At 42.8% G+C, this 16,632-nt stretch overlaps 1 protein-coding gene across 1 annotated transcript in view; it reads left to right on the forward strand.

The window, feature by feature from the left end:
* The window catches only part of DENND11 (DENN domain containing 11), a 45,465-nt gene that overhangs the window by 15,986 nt on the left and 12,847 nt on the right, over nucleotides 1-16,632 (forward strand). Inside the window, exons 2-3 of the mRNA XM_059933202.1 lie at nucleotides 5,049-5,148; nucleotides 6,094-6,252. Of these exons, the coding sequence (XP_059789185.1) occupies nucleotides 5,049-5,148; nucleotides 6,094-6,252 (259 nt within the window). The remainder of the gene's footprint in view (nucleotides 1-5,048; nucleotides 5,149-6,093; nucleotides 6,253-16,632) is intronic.

Below are 16,632 nucleotides of genomic sequence, written 5' to 3' on the forward strand. Positions count from 1 at the left end.
ATTGGCTGATTTCAGCCTTTTGCCTTTCCATGTAAACTTTAGAATTAACTTGTCAGTATCCGTGAATAGCTTATTGGGATTTTCATTGAGATTGCATTGAATCCATAGCTTAGCAGATGTGACATTCCCTATGTGCACATTGGTCTTAATATATCAGTTGTGTTGGCGCAAACTCAGCAAGCATTGCACTAGAATTGACTAAATACAGATAAAAACTTTTTTCCTTAGCCACTTGAAAGTAAATGCAGGGCTCCCCTGGTGGCGCAGTGGTTAAGGACCCGCCTGCCAATGCAGGGGACACGGGTTCAAGCGCTGGTCCAGGAAGATCCCACGTGCCGCGGAGCAACTAAGCCCGTGCGCCACAACTACTGAGCCTGCGCTCTAGAGCCCACGTGCCACAACTACTGAAGCCTGTGCTCCTAGAGCCCGTGCTCTGCAACAAGAGAAGCCACCACAATGAGAAGCCCGCGCACCACAACAAAGAGTAGCCCCCGCTCACCGCAACTAGAGAAAGCCCGCGTGCAGCAACGAAGACCCAATGCAACCCAAAATAAAAAATAGTAAATAAAATAAATTAATTTAAAGAAAGAAAGTAAATGCAGACATGACTTCACTCCTAAATACTTGAGTATAAACCTCCTAAGAAAAAGGACATTTTTCTACATAACCACAATGTCATTACTACTAGCTTTTTAAAAACATGCATATCCTCTATAAAGCTGGGTTTTTGCTTTGTTTTTGTTTTTAGTGTCCATCCTGTCTTGTGGTAAGCACTGTGCTGTGTTGGGATGTAAAGATAAACAAGCAGAGTTCCTGCCTTTAAGAAGTCCAGTCTCCTGGGGAGACAGATATCTAAGACAATGATTGTATTAGGCTGGGATGAGGGCCATAGTAGCTTTATCTACTTTCCTTTCATTCAAGGAGTGTGTCAGCAGAAATGTTCTTCCTGTGGGATAAAGAACTGTTCCCAGAGTGGTGTTCTGGAGTCCATGCTCCATTCTGTGATTCACCGGCCTGACCCTGATGGACCTTTCTCCCCGACCTAGAGGGGCTTGCATCCATCTAGAAGAGAAGGATGTAACTAACACGGTATCATTCACTTCGTCTGATTCTTTCAGTTCCTATACAATGAGGATTGGCCAGGCACAGAGGAATAAGAAAGAAGCTTTGAGAACCAGGCTGAGGAATTGGGGGCTTTATTCTTCAGATCACCTGTATTAAGTAAGAAGACGTATGTTTGGCTATGAATACCAGACACCCAAATTAACAGTGACTTAATCAAGATAAGCGTTTAGTTTTCACTTAACAGTCAGGAGATAGCCGGTCCAGGGCTGGAATGCCAGTTCAGATCCATGGGGTCATCCAAGGACCTAGACTCAAGTTTGCTCTCGCTCCATCATCCCCTCCTTGATATGTGGGCTGATGCCCTCACCTGTATGATTCAAGACGGCTTGTCACCACATCCATATGCCAGGTAGCAGGATGGAAGAAGGGACTACATACTCCTTCCCTTTAAGGCACGTTTTGGAAAGACACACCTCACTTCTGCCTGTATGCCACTGGCCAGAATTTACTTGTGTAGCCATACCTATTTGCAAGAAGGTCCAGAGAAACATAGTCACCATTTGGAAGGCCATATGCCAGGCTAAGAATAGGAGGTCCTATTCCCTATAAGAAAGGAGGAGTGGTATGTACTAAGGGTCAACTTGCAGCCCCTAATACACTGGTATTTCTTTAAAAAAAAAAAAAGCCTTCTATAAAATTTGGCCCTTAAGATGCTCCTTAAAAATAGGTTTATTGGCCAAATAATTTTGGAAACATTTAGCATGGTATTGATCTCGTAGAGATTTGTAATGTAGAGAAACATTAAAAGCTCTGAGAAGTTCTGCAGTAAAGGAACATGTCTGTCTTTGTTTAACCTAAACAAAGATTGTTTGGCTAAAATCCCTTTTTACAAATTTTGTTTTTTTGCAGAAGCCCTAGTCACCTAAGCTTTGGGAAACACTGCTTTGGGAATTATTAAAGTTTCCTTAGTTTGCAGTGATGCAAACATTTTTACAGCTGTTCCACTCCTAGGGACGTAGTCAACAGAAATGTGTGCATACTGTGTCAGTCAAAGTCAAGGTTTAATCAAAGAAACAGAACGACTGGGAGATAAATAAAGGGATTTATTGCAGGGATTGGATCTTGTGCAATTGTGGGAGCTGGTTAGAAAGTCTGTGTAAAGCTGTTGCCTTGTGTCTGATGGTGGAGCTTGAAGTCTCTTGAGCGGACAGTTAGGAAGAAGAGAGTAAAGTTGAGAAGAAGGAGAACAAGCTGGAACTCATGAGGGTGGGTGGGAACCCAGGTCAGTGTGTCGCTGCCTCCTGTTCTAATGATGTGGTGCCCTGACCTGATGAAGATGGTGCCCTTCATTATGGAACTAAGCACACGCCTGGGGTGGGTGGGAGTCAGAGAAGCTGACAGAGGACCCAGGGAAGGTGGATCCATCGGCAGCAGGCCTGCCAGCCACCCCCCAAGTGCGATGAGCCTGCAAAATAAGCAGCAACGCCCATGAGTTACCTGATGCCCTCACACTGGCCTTCCGACATAAACACAATATGGCTACTGCTTCACTTCGCCTCCCCAGTCTCAAACGGAAATGGGAATGCTGAGAAATGTGAATCAGCCCAGCCGGGTCACACATTACAAAGCTACCGCACGTGTAGTCACCAGATGACAAGTATGGAATTGTTCACAGTAGTGCTGTTTGTGATAGCTTCAAATAAGAAGTAAGCTAAATGTGCATCAACAGTTAAACAGATAAGTAAGCTGTGTTACGTGCATAGGATGGAAATAGTAAATGAAGAAATTATTGCTACATGCATTAACATGGATGAATCTTTCAAAAAAATATTGAGCCAAAGAAGACAGACACAAAAGAATACAAACTATGATTGCATTTATATAAATTTCATAAACAGCAAAGCTAATTTATGATGTTAGAAGTCAGGATAATAGTTAGCCTTGAGAGAGGGATAATGATTCGGACGGGGCAGAAGAGAGGCTTCTGTTTTGCTGCTCATGTCCTGCTTCTTGATCTGGGTTCTGCTCACACAGGTATGTTCATGCTGGGAAAACTCATTGTGCTGCATAGCTATGATCTGTGCACTTTTCTAAACTTATCCTTCAGCACAAAGTTTAGGTACATTAAAGTTTTAACAAGTCCTTGAGTAGTCATGGACGGGCTGGGTTAAGGAATGGAACTAAGAGCAAGTTGAACCCTGCGTGGAGTGGCATGGGGGCGGGGAACAAGGCAGCAGGTACCAGAAGAAGCAGGTAAGTGAGAGGACAGAGTCTGCCAGAGGGACGTCGCAGGCTGTCCCTCTCCTAGGCTGGCCATCTGTTGCCATCATGAAGGGTTAGGACCGCGTGCGCAGGAGGCTCGTCAACAGAAGCACCCACGTGGCACAGATCATGATCGTGTAGATTTGGGGTGAGGGTCAGCACCTTTGTGAGCTTCCTGGGTGTCCTGATGCACAACACAGGGTGAAAGCCACTGGACCGAGGAGACCGTAGACGGGGATGCTAGCAGAAAGACAGGAATGTGGGGGAAGTCGGTGTGCGAAACCTTACCTTTCTCCCCACGTTCGCCCCTCATTCAGCGTGCAGCATGCTTTTTCTTGTCTTTAACCCTGACAGATACAACATTGTTCTAGCCTTTCTGTTGTGTGAAATCTTAATTCCTTTTTTCATGCTTTCTGTTTTAGCCCACTGATTAGTTGTTTGAGTTTATGAGTCCTCTTTTGAAAATAAACTACTTGAAAGTGCCTTAGGCTGCTGAATATAGGATAGGCTGATCCCCTGTGGTGTCCACCCCATTCGGAGACTGGGTTATGTCCAGGTAGACTTGATATGCGGTACCTCTGATGCCCCGAACAATTATCTGAAAGCATTGTTGTCTGGGATTAGTAATGGTATTTCTAATGCCTGGGAAATTAGGGTTTGAGGTGTTGATGAGAAGTTTGTTCTAAAGTGAAATCTTACAAGTATCTTAGTATTTTTATTTGGAATATTTTTGAATATGCAAGAAAACAGTAAGGCATCTTCTGTAGCATTCTCTCAAGTCTCTAGGAAACACTGCTCTTGTGAAATTCTCTGATTCCCTCAATCTGATGGCTGCTTGTCATCGCTACGTTCTAAAATCCCATGTTATCTTCTGTCATAGAATTTACCACACACCACCACCCCCGGCCCCCAGAACTGTAATCACTGGTCTCCTTGTTTATCTCCATATCTGTCCCTGGAATCTAGTCTGTTTGAGGTCAGAGACTGTGTCTTATTTGACTTTGGAGCTCCAGCATCTGGCTCAGTAGAAACTCAGTAATTAGGGATAAGTGAATAAGCCCTGAAATTCTTCAGGCAAAGAACTGGTGTCTGGACCTTGGAGAAGAGCTTCATTTTGAGGAGAGAGGAGAAGGAGTTAGGGAAGGAAGCAGAGCTACATTTGATCAGAGAAGAAGGAAAAGAACCAAAATAGTATTCTATCACGAGAGTCAAGGGAAAAAGGGGAGACATTTTTGAGGAATTATCAAATGCCACAAAGACATCAATGAAAATGCGAATTAAAAAGAGTTTGGGGGTTTGTCAGAGTCATTAGTGGCCATAAAAAGGCAAGATGGAAGCAGGATCTCGAGGGGTTAAGGACAGAGTACGAGATGAGGAAATGGGGGTAGAGGGTCAAAACATGCACTTAGAAGTGAGGCTGCAAGAGGAAGGAGATTTGGAGGTGGCCAAGCAGAATGGGAGAACCAAAGCCGGCAGCCTTGCTAGGAAGAACTGTGTTCATTTGAAGGCAGAGATCGGAGGTGCCTTCAACGCCCATCTCCTGGCCCTCGGGATGGCTCAGGGACTCTGCTGGCATGTGGGCGATGGAGGGATGAGCCACCTGAGCATCCTGGTGGTCAAGTCAGTAGTACATTTACTCCGAAGCCATGTGCACTTAGCCCTGCACTAGGCCCTTTGAATGATTTTGTCTCTTTCAAACTTGTATCCTCCCTTCCCCACAGGAAACATGGTGGAATGGTGCTTACCTCAAGATATTGACCTTGAAGGCGTTGAGTTCAAGTCTATGGCCAGTGGGTCCCATAAAATTCAGTCTGATTTCATGTAAGTACTGCTGATTGCAAGTCTTCTCTGTACCATTTCCTCTGCCTCTGTGCTTTCCCCCAGAGAATAAGGGCTGTCATCGGGGCACTTTCAGGAAGTGTGTGTAAATGCCCTGAAAATATATACTGGTTTGTGTTTTTATATCAGTTTGCTAGCAAGAAGTTCCCAAGCTTTCATTAGGTTCTCGATGAGTTTCATGATCCAAAAATGTTAAGAACTCCTGCCATAGAGGTTCTCTCCTTTCCTAAGACATGATTGGGCCTTGCTTGAGGTTTGGCTTTAATAAAGGAATAGAGTTTCGGTTGCATTTGGGTTAACTTAAGACATGTATGTGCTAAAACTTGAAATTCGAGCTTTAAGTAAGGCCAGTTTGTAGTCCTGTGTAATCAAGATTCTTGTGAGGAGCACATTGAAAGAATGTAAGGGTGATGGAGTAGCTTTCATCTTCTCATTGGGCTGAAACCATGACAGACATAAGTGTGAGAAAGGGGAAGGAAACAGAGTGACAGCTCTGGTCAAATGTTCTATTTAAAATATCAGAGACTCAGGAAGCGAGGAGAGAATCAACACAGTTTATGCTAATAAAACAGAGGTCCCCCCCATCAGGTCAGTTGTTATGCAGGAGGAGAAGGGCTGTACCATGGTCGTGGGCAACTGAGCGGCAGGCTTTGCAGAGATCAAGTCCTGGCTCCAGCGGGATGACCCTTGGCGAGTTCCACAATTTCTTTGAGCCTTGGTTGTCCCATCTGTGAGGTTGAGGGCCTTGGGCTGATAGTCCCCCTGAGATTCTAAAAAAAGGTTTTTCTCAGGCTGAGTTTTCTCAGGTAGAGCCCTGGACACAGTTATGTCTTTTGCTCGCGACTGCATCTCAAAAGGCAAAACACAAAGTAAAATGAAATTTCTCTCTCTGATTTCGAGCCACGCTACACATTGGGTCTATTTTAGCTATTTCCGAAAGGGGCCCTTCTTTGGCCTGGCCTGCTTCGCCAACATGCCTGTGGAAAGCGAGCTGGAGCGTGGCGCCCGGATGAAATCCGTGGGCATCCTCTCTCCATCCTACACCCTGCTGTACCGGTACATGCACTTCCTGGAGAGCCAAGTCCGGTATGTGGCTTACATACGGGGTGGGGTGCAGGGAGGGCAGAGGCGGCAGGGCCCTGCCAGTTGGTGTGCTGGGCTGAGCCCTCAGGGGTAAAGGCTGTACATCAGAACGGCAGATGCCTCACCAAGAGCGTCCATGGCTGAGTCTCACACCTCGGGTGGTGGTCTTCGTGTTTCAGCCAGCGTCCTGCGTAAATGATTCTTCATCCTCGAATGACAGCTGGGGTAGATTTTGCTTTCAGCTTATACTAATATTGTCATCAATTTTGTTGAATTAATTTGTTGACATTGACGTGATCTTTGCTTACCTTAAACCACAGTAATTATCTCCTTGCCCCAGGCAAATAGACTCTCAACTTTTTTTTAAGCCTAATCATTTATTATTGGTGGTAATTATTATCATTGGGGGTAATAGGAAGGGAATTTTTAACAGAAGCTGCAAAACTATTAATTACTTCATATTTTTTCATCATGTGAGTAACCTAATTTCATTTCAGATTTTGAAGGGAAAATCTACCCCTAAGCCCTGAAGCACTGTTAAAATTTTAGCACATTTGCCTCTCTTCTGGTATGCATGTGTGTGTACTTTATTTTATTTATTTATTTTTAAATATTTACTTATTTATTTGGTTGTGTCAGGTCTTAGTTGTGGCAGGCACGCTCCTTTAGTTGCGGCTTGCGGGCTCCTTAGTTGTGGCATGTGAACTCTTAGTTGCGGCATGCATGTGGGATCTAGTTCCCTGGCCTGGGATCGAACCCGGGCCCCCTGCATTGGGAGCGCAGTCTTATCCACTGTGCCACTGGGGAAGTCCCATGTGTGTGTACTTTAAAATAATATATACATACTTGGCACCATAGGACATACATACTTTTATATCATATGCGTTTAAAAGTTATTGTTATTTTAATTTTTGATATAATAGTCTATCTTGATCATCTTTGAAAGAATATGAAATTGTGGGAAAAAAATGTTTATTATTGAAAAATTTATGTGAACGTACAAATGAATTTTAACAATTCTTCCAAATCTTAACACCCAGTGGGATATCCATTGTCAGTATTCAGCGAATGCCATTCTAAAATAGACATAATTTTACAAAAATAGGGTTAATATTTTATGAAGATTTAATTTTATCAAATAGGCTAGTTTGAAATATATTTATTTGTATATATCAGAGAAAAAGAGTAAGTGAAACTGAAGGAATTGTCAAACTTTAATATTTTTTTCACAGTAAGATACGTTATTTCTTGGAATGTTCCTTCAGAGTTAAGAAAAAAGACTGCAAAATATGAAGATACAGTGTCATTCTTATTGAGAAATAACGTATATATAATAAAGTGCACAAATCTTTGTATAGGTGTCATTGGTGTTTTTAGGTTGTGTTTTAGTTGTAGACGGTCAGGTGTCTTATACTTCTTCCCAGAACGCCTCCCCGACTTTACTTCTCAACTTTCATATACTGTGAGATTTATTACATTTAGTTCTGTAATCACAATTCCCATGATTCTTTTTTTTTAAAATTTATTTGTTGATTTTTGGCTGTGTTGGGTCTTCGTTTCTGTGCGAGGGCTTTCTCTAGTTGCGGCGAGCGGGGGCCACTCTTCATCGCTGTGCGCGGGCCTCTCACTGTCGTGGCCTCTCTTGTTGCGGGGCACAGGCTCCAGACGCGCAGGCTCAGTAGTTGTGGCACACGGGCTTAGTTGCTCCGCGGCATGTGGGATCTTCCCGGACTGGGGCACGAACCCGTGTCCCCTGCATTGGCAGGCGGATTCCTAACCACTGCGCCACCAGGGAAGCCCCGATTCCCATGATTCTTAAGTCTCAGTTATATGTTTACGACCACATCCAGGGCTTAACTGTGGCTTGCTACGTTCCAGAGCCCGTGATTTATTTCTTGGTTGGTTAGATTTTGCCATCAAGCATCTTTTGTTTCTTTTTTTTTCATGAAAGGATCATGGGTGCTGCCTTCTCTGAAATCTTGCATGCTTGATAGTATTGGTCTTTTACCTTTACTCTTGGCTGGGTATAAGATCCTTAAATCTTTTCTTTCTTCCTCTCAGGATGCTATAAATATTGTGCAGCAATATTCTGATATTGGTTGTTTCAGAGAAGTCTCTTTTGTCTAGATCCCTATAGATTCTTTATCTGTGATGTTTCTGAACAGTTTTTTTCTGGGATAGTTTGTCCCTTTTTATCTATAGATATGACATTTATTTTTAATTTCAGGAACCTTTTCTTCTACAATAAAGGACTCAACTTTTCCTCTGCATTTTCCCTTCTTCTTCAGGAACACCAGTTATGTATATGTTTCTCCCCATTGTCCTCCATATTTTTCATTTTGATGATTATTTTAATAGCTCTATAGTGCTAGAGCTGTCCCATTAGTTTACTCGATTATTCCCTATGGTTAAGCGGTTAGCATGCTTCTAATTGTTTTAACTACTCCTCTACAGTTTGGAGCTGTGATACATATTTTTCTGTATTTGAAATATTTCCTCAGTTTTGTGTCTCAGAAGTAACATTGAATTAAAAAAAAATTTTTTTTTATTGGGATCTTGACACTTTAAAAAAATTATTACTGCTTTTGAAAAATTAATTTCCCAAGGAGGCAATACATTCTCGTGGTTCAAAAGCCAAAAATTCTAAGGAGGTATTATATTAGAGTCCTGGCTAAATGGTGATAACGGAGGCCCCAAAATACACTGGCTCAAACAAGACAGAAGATTCTTCCCCATGTAATGTTCTAGAAGTAGGAGGGTGGTCAGGGCGAGCAGCCTGCCGTCCCCGCAATTCGGGGCCCACGCTGCTTCTCTTATTATTCTACCATATCCTGAGAGTGATTTTGTGTTCTAAGATGTTCTTCTCACCTGCTTGAAGCTGCTCACCACTACTATGTCTGCATTCCAGCCCATAGGGAGGAATGAAGGACCCGGAAGTTGCGTACATCACTTCTCATATCCCATTGTCAAGTCCTCAATCACAAAGACACACGTGACAGCAAAGGACACTGGGAAAGGTAGTCTCTAGTTGGGTGACCTTGTGACCAGTTAAAATTCGGGGGCTCCTGTTGCAAACAGGAAGAAGAGAAGAATGGATCTGGAGGAAATTTTAGCAGCCTCTGCTTCAGTTTGTCCCCCGGCGACCTCAGTATCCGTGTGTACTCTTCTTCCCAGACACAGAGGACATTCCTCCCACCCCGAGACATCATAGAGTCTCATCTGGTTCATGTTTCTAGTCTGAAATCCAGGGTTTCTGTGTGATTTGAGGCAATCAGGACATGGTTCTCTTATCCTGGAAAGCTGTGAAAGAACCGTCACGTCCTCCATTCCCACCTCCCAAATGCAGAATAGAAGTAGAAAAGGAACCACAATACAAGCTCCCATTTGAAAAAGAAGAATGAGAAATAATATGAGCGGTCGTTAGTCCATAATAACAATGAAATTCTGCTGAGCAGGGATGGCAGAGACCCCTTGTCCTCACAGAGTGCCATGCTCCTGGCTACACCTGGGCCCTGCTCACTAGAATCCCCTTGTCCGTTTTCCTCCACGGCTCCTGGCTTTGCCTTCTGGGGGTTCTTTATCCATTTTGTGCCATAACCACTTTTGAAGCAGGCTTTGGTGAACATTGGGGAAAGCTGCATGGCTTTGGAACACGTTTCCTGCTGGTGTGGGTTTGGGGGTCTAGGTTTGAGAAGTCAGCGGCTTATATAGGCCAAGAACATGACAATACAGACGAGATCCGGCGATTTCAGGGTGCTATGGCCGTAGACAAGAATGTGACAATACAGTTCCCTCAGAAACTGAATAGGCTTCTTGGTCTGTTTGCTTCCAGTCAGTCCCACGTAAAAATATCCACTGCCCAAGATCTCCTCTGGGTCTTAGTTTTTAAGTCAGTAGATGGTGGCCTAGTTACTGGTCACTGTTCTTGGCGTATCTATCTTGCCCTGGTCTTAATGGCAACTACCTTGAGACTGTAGCCTAAATCTGGGCTTTATAAATGGGCAGACTCCCGTGTCTGGGAGAGTTTCATAGAGGCTTTGAGAGAAATTCTTATCTCCTGCTTTTTTTTTCTTTTAAACATCTTTATTGGAGTATAATTGCTTCACAATGTTGTGTTAGTTTCTGCTGTATAACAAAGTGAATCAGCTATACGTATACATATATCCCCATATCTCCTCCCTCTTGCGTCTCCCTCCCACCCTCCCTATCCCACCCCTCTAGGTGGTCACAAAGCACTGAGCTGATCTCCCTGTGCTATGCGGCTGCTTCCCACTAGCTATCTATTTTACATTTGGTAGTGTATATATGTCTATGCCACTCTCTCACTTCATCCCAGCTTACCCTTCCCCCTCCCCGTGTCCTCAAGTCCATCCTCTACGTCTGCGTCTTTATTCCTGTCCTGCCCCTACGTTCTTCAGACCTTTTTTTTTTTTTAAAGATTTATTGATTGATTGATTGCTATGTTGGGTCTTCGTTTCTGTGCTAGGGCTTTCTCTAGTTGCGGCAAGCGGGGGCCACTCTTCATCACGGTGCGCGGGCCTCTCACTATCGTGGCCTCTCTTGTTGCGGAGCACAGGCTCCAGACGCGCAGGCTCAGTAGTTGTGGCTCACGGGCCTAGTTGCTCCGTGGCATGTGGGATCTTCCCAGACCAGGGCTCGAACCCGTGTCCCCTGCATTAGCAGGCAGATTCTCAACCGCTGCGCCACCAGGGAAGCCCCCCCTTTTTTTTTTTTTAGATTCCATATATATGTGTTAGCATACGGTATTTGTTTTTCTCTTTCTGACTTACTTCACTCTGTATGACAGACTCTAGGTCCATCCACCTCACTACAAATAACTCAATTTCGTTTCTTTTTATGGCTGAGTAATGATCCATTGTATATACGTGCCACATCTTCTTTATCCGTTCATCTGTCCGTGGACACTTAGGTTGCTTCCATGTGCTGGCTGTTGTAAATAGTGCTGCAATGAACATTGTGGTACATGACTCTTCTTGAATTATGGTTTTCTCAGGGTATATGCCCAGTAGTGGGATTGCTTGGTCTTTTAAGGAACCTCCATACTGTTCTCCATAGTGGCTGTATCAATTTACGTTCCCACCAACAGTGCAAGAGGGTTCCCTTTTCTCCACACCCTCTCCAGCATTTATTGTTTGTATATTTTTTTGATGATGGCCCTTCTGACTTGTGTGAGGTGATACCTCATTGTGGATTTGATTTGCATTTCTCTAATAATTAGTGATGTTGAGCATCTTTTCATGTGTTTGTTGGTAATCTGTATATCTTCTTTGGAGAAATGTCTATTTAGGTCTTCTGCCCATTTTTGGATTGGGGTGTTCTTTTTTTTTTTGATATTGAGCTACATGAGCTGCTTGTATATTTTGGAGATTAATCCTTTGTCAGTTGCTTCATTTGCAAATATTTTATCCAATTCTGAGGGTTGTCTTTTTGTCTTGTTTATAGTTTCCTTTGCTGTGCAAAAGCTTTTAAATTTCATTAGGTCCCATTTGTTTATTTTTATTTCCATTTCTCTAGGTTATCTCCTGCTTTTTGGGTACAGAGGAATTGGTTTTTTCAGTCCCGTGGGGTCCCAGATATTTCAAGTCTCAATTAATTTATATTGCAGAACTCAGAATGTACACCCTTACACTGTATATCCCACCATTTCTGCTTGCAAACTGACCAAGTCTTGCTTATTTTCATCTTGCTCTTGTAGTAGTAAGATGAAAACTACTAAAAACTAAAAACATCAAGGAGCTATCAGTGCTCTGTTTCTCACTGCTTCCCTTAAAGTTACAAGTTCAGATGATACAAGGCCTGTCTTCCAAGTTATTGAAGTTCTAGCAAAGTTTTTTCTTGTTTTTTTTTTTTTTAATCATCTTCCCTTTCTAGCCACTAAGCCAATGCTACAGTGTGGTTTTTGATACTATGGTAAATCATTCCTAAATATCATTTTCTGCTTTAGCTCAAATCCAGGCTAAGTTGCTATAACAAAGAAACCCAAAATACAGTGACTCAAACAAGGTAGAAGTACAGCTTTTCTAGCATGACAATCCCAGAGGAAGGGAAGTAGTCCAGTGTGGTAGATGGCTTTGTTCCACTGGGTCATTTCTGGGACCCAAGTCTTTCTGTTTTGTATCCTGCCATCTGCTAGAGTATTGTCCTCACCCACATGGTAGAAGTTGATTCACCATTACTAGGTCTTGCAGGAAGGGGAAACACACAGGAATCCCAGAAATTGAACACATCGCTTCTGCCCACATTTCATTGACCTGTTCTTAGTTTCTAGCCACACCTAGCAGCAAGACAGTCTAGGAAATGGGGTCCTTAACTGGGTGGCCATGTGACCAGCTAAATTTTGGAAGGTTCTGTTACTAAGGGAAGAAGAGAGTGGCAGTCTCAACCACTGGCATAAAATGAAGTCTTCACCCAGTTCCCATATCCATCCAGTCATCCCAGTAATCACTGCTGATTTCCCATGTATCTTTCCAAAGCTTGTGTATGTGTATATACAAATACAAATGTATATTCTTATTTTCCCTCTTTTCATACAAAAGGTAGCATGTTATGCATGTTGTTTGCACCTTGCCTTTTTCATTCAACAATATATCTGGGATACCTTCTCGTATTAGTACATGGAGAGCTTCTTCATTGTTTCTCACAGTTGTATTACGTGCCCTGTATAAAAGAACCATGCTTGCTTTATCAAGTCGCTTACTGATAGACATTTGGTTGTTTCCAGTCGTTTGCTGTTATGATGCTGCACTGAATACCTATGAGCAAGTATAATTTCACACATGAGTAGTATATGTGTACGTTAAATTTCTAGAAATGAAATTGGTGATTCAAAGAGCATATGTATTTGTAATTTTAATAGATATTGTCAAATTGCTTTACATAGAGATTGTACCATTTTACATGCCCAGCAGTAATGCAAGAGAATGCTGTTTCCTCACAGCATTGCCCACACAAAAATACAACTTGTGGATTTTTGGCATTCTGATTGGTAAAACACGGTACACGAGTATAATTTTAATTCGCATTTTTCTTAGGAGTGAGGACGAGCACCTTCATACATGTTTGAGTCATTTATATTTCCTCTTCTGTGAACTGTTCCGAGCCTTTGCTACATTATTATTTTTTTTTTTAATTAATTTATTTATTTTTGGCTGCATTGGGTCTTCATTGCTGCACACGGGCTTTAGTTGCGTCAAGCGGGGGATACCCTTCGTTGCGGTGCGTGACCTTCTCATTGCGGTGGCTTCTCTTGCTGTGGAGCACGGGCTCTAGGCACGCGGGCCTCAGTAGCTGTGGCATGTGGGCTCCAGAGTACAGGCTCAGTATTTGTGGCGCACAGGCTTAGCCGCTCCGCGGCATGTGGGATCTTCCCGGACCGGGGCACGAACCCGTGTGCCCTGCATTGGTAGGCGGATTCTTAACCACTGCGCCACCGGGGAAGCCCTGCTACATTATTTTTTGATCGTTGGCTTCTTCTTATTAATTTCTAGGAGTTCTTTGTGTAATATGGAGATTCGTTCTTGTGATATTTTTTCCACTTTTTCGTTTGTCTTTTAACATTACTTTTTGTCATGCAGATGTTTTTCTTCCTTGAGTTCGATAATATTCCTATGGCCTCTAGATTTTGAGTCATAGCTAGAATGGTTTTGCAGTTTGGTGATTAAAGAGGGCTCAGGGTAACATGAGAGAAGGACTTGCATGAGAAGGTATGAGGAAAAGAAAGAAGCGTAGTGATGTTAAGCCCAGGTCTAGGCAGGGGTGATACTTGACTGCAGCAATGACTTTTATATAAATTAACTAGACTTGATTTTTTTTTTTTTTTAAAGACAATCAGATGTTTTTATTTATTTATCTATTTATGGCTGTGTTGGGTCTTCGTTTCTGTGCAAGGGCTTTCTCCAGTTGCGGCGAGCGGGGGCCACTCTTCATCGCGATGCGCGGGCCTCTCACCATCGCGGCCTCTCCCGCTGCGGAGCACAGGCTCCAGACGCGCAGGCTCAGTAATTGTGGCTCACGGGCCTAGTTGCTCCGCGGCATGTGGGATCTTCCCAGACCAGGGCTCGAAACTGTGTCCCCTGCATTAGCAGGCAGATTCTCAACCACTGCGCCACCAGGGAAGCCCTAGACTTGATTTTTGAAAACACTGTATCCATGTTTTATTTTTATTCTTACTTATGATATCCTAACGTTATTTGTTAATATTTCATCTATAACTCTTGGCTTCGATATCTCCCTAGTTAGAGAGTCTTTTCTATGACTATTTCTTATTAATCAGAAGATATTGGAGAACTACTATATAGTTTTAAAGGATTAATTTTAAACCACATTTTTGACCTTGCTTAGATCATGATTCAAACAACCTACTGTAAAATAACATTTCAGGGACAGTTGGTATAATTTGAAAGTGGACTGGATATTAGTTTGGATTAAGGCACATTATTTTGTTAGGCAAGATAATGCCGTGGTGGTTATGTTATTTTTTAAATAGACTTTATTAGTTAGAGATGTATACTGACATATTTAGGGGTAAAATGTTATAAGGGATTTGCTTTAAAACATTTCAGGAAAAAGAGTGGTGGGTGGGCGGGCGGATAGGGTATAGATGTAACCATATTGATAAAATATTGTTGAAACTAAGTGGTGGATAAGGGGGTCTATTATTCTCTTCTTTCTACTTTTTGTTTATGTTTGAAATTTTCCATATTGAAAAGTTTAAAAAGACTAAATATAAACTTAACATAGAGTTATTGCAGAAAACTGAAAAATGGACAAAGGCTAACAGGAAAAAAAGAACGTAATCCCACGAGCCAGACATATCTGCTGTTAACATTTATATCCTTCTGGTCTTTTTACCTTGTATAAATGTGTACATACACATTAATTAAAAAAAAAAAGAATGTTGAGGTCATTCAGTACCTAAATTTTCTAACTGACAGGTATGTTAACCTTTCAGTGTATCATGAATAGTCATAGTCCTCATCGTCATTTTGGTGGTTCCTTAGCATCTCAGTATACAGACGAATTACAGATTATTTAGTTGTTTCACTGTTGCTGGGCTTTTAGGCGTTTTCTTATTTTTCACCACCATGAACATGAGTATCCTTACGGGTAAATGATTGTTCATATCCATATACAGATCTTTAGCCCTCGTTCCTAGAAGTGGAATCGTTGGGTTGCAGGGTACGTACAGGGTACAATCGGATACAAATTTCAAGTGACCCTTCAGAAAGGTGGTACCATGTTGTACCTGCACCAGCAGTAAGTGGGAATGCCTGTTTTTCTGTACTTGCAAGGCCAGAAGACAGACTGGTGCAGAGCAGTAATGAGTACACAGGAGTGATGAAGTGTAATTGCTGTACAGAGGCATCTCTGATAGTTACATTGGGTGCATTATTGCCCGGTGTGGTGGGGAAGGGAGGGTTAGTTGCAGTGGGCATCAGCATGGACACATAGCTTATGTTGTATCAGTGAAGGGGCTGCGGGCTTACGTAGCACCCCAGTGTCTCTGGTCCTTCAGGGGAATCCTTGATCTGGCCCAGAGCCCGTGGCTTCAGGTCAGTAGCGCATATTGTGCCAGTTACTCTCTCATTTCTACATTGTCATGTCTCTTGGGCAGTTTCCATAGATACTTGGGCTGTGTTCCTTAATCTATGTGTCTGTGTAGATAAGATCACCAGGAAGGCCTCCTCATGAATCATCTTTGAAGCCCAGCTTATCTTCCAACACTCTCAGCCTTGTTTCAGTACCTTTGGGTTTATCTTGGTGTTAACACTTTGATAATCAATCTTGTTTATTGCAAAATCTATATAGTGTTTAAAATTTGAGGCTTTCATAAAACGGTTGTTTAACATTTATCCAGGAACTACCAATTTATATTTATGTCAGTGTTCGTGTTCTGTATTCCATATGATTGCCTTGTTCTGTCCCATCAGCCAGTGGTATAGGCTGTCAGAGAACAGGATCCTGAAACTAGCTTTTTGTGTAAGAGACCCTAACTTAATAGTGAGCTTTTCTTTAGAATCTTGGTTCAAGTATAGAGTTTAATGTAGTCAAACAGGTAAGACAGTTAATTCAGAGGCAAATCAACAAGGAACCTAGAAAATAGTAGCCAAAATATAGTATTAAAAATACAGTAGGGCTTCCCAGGTGGCGCAGTGGTTGAGAATCTGCCTGCCAATGCAGGGGACACGGGTTCGAGCCCTGGTCTGGGAAGATCCCACATGCCGCGGAGCAACTAGGCCCGTGAGCCACAACTACTGAGCCTGCGCGTCTGGAGCCTGTGCTCTGCAACAAGAGAGGCCGCGATAGTGAGAGGCCCGCGCACCGCGATGAAGAGTGGCCCCCGCTTGCCGCAACTATAGAAAG

Source organism: Balaenoptera ricei, chromosome 9 (genome assembly GCF_028023285.1).
Source record: "Balaenoptera ricei isolate mBalRic1 chromosome 9, mBalRic1.hap2, whole genome shotgun sequence".
NCBI lineage: Eukaryota > Metazoa > Chordata > Mammalia > Artiodactyla > Balaenopteridae > Balaenoptera > Balaenoptera ricei.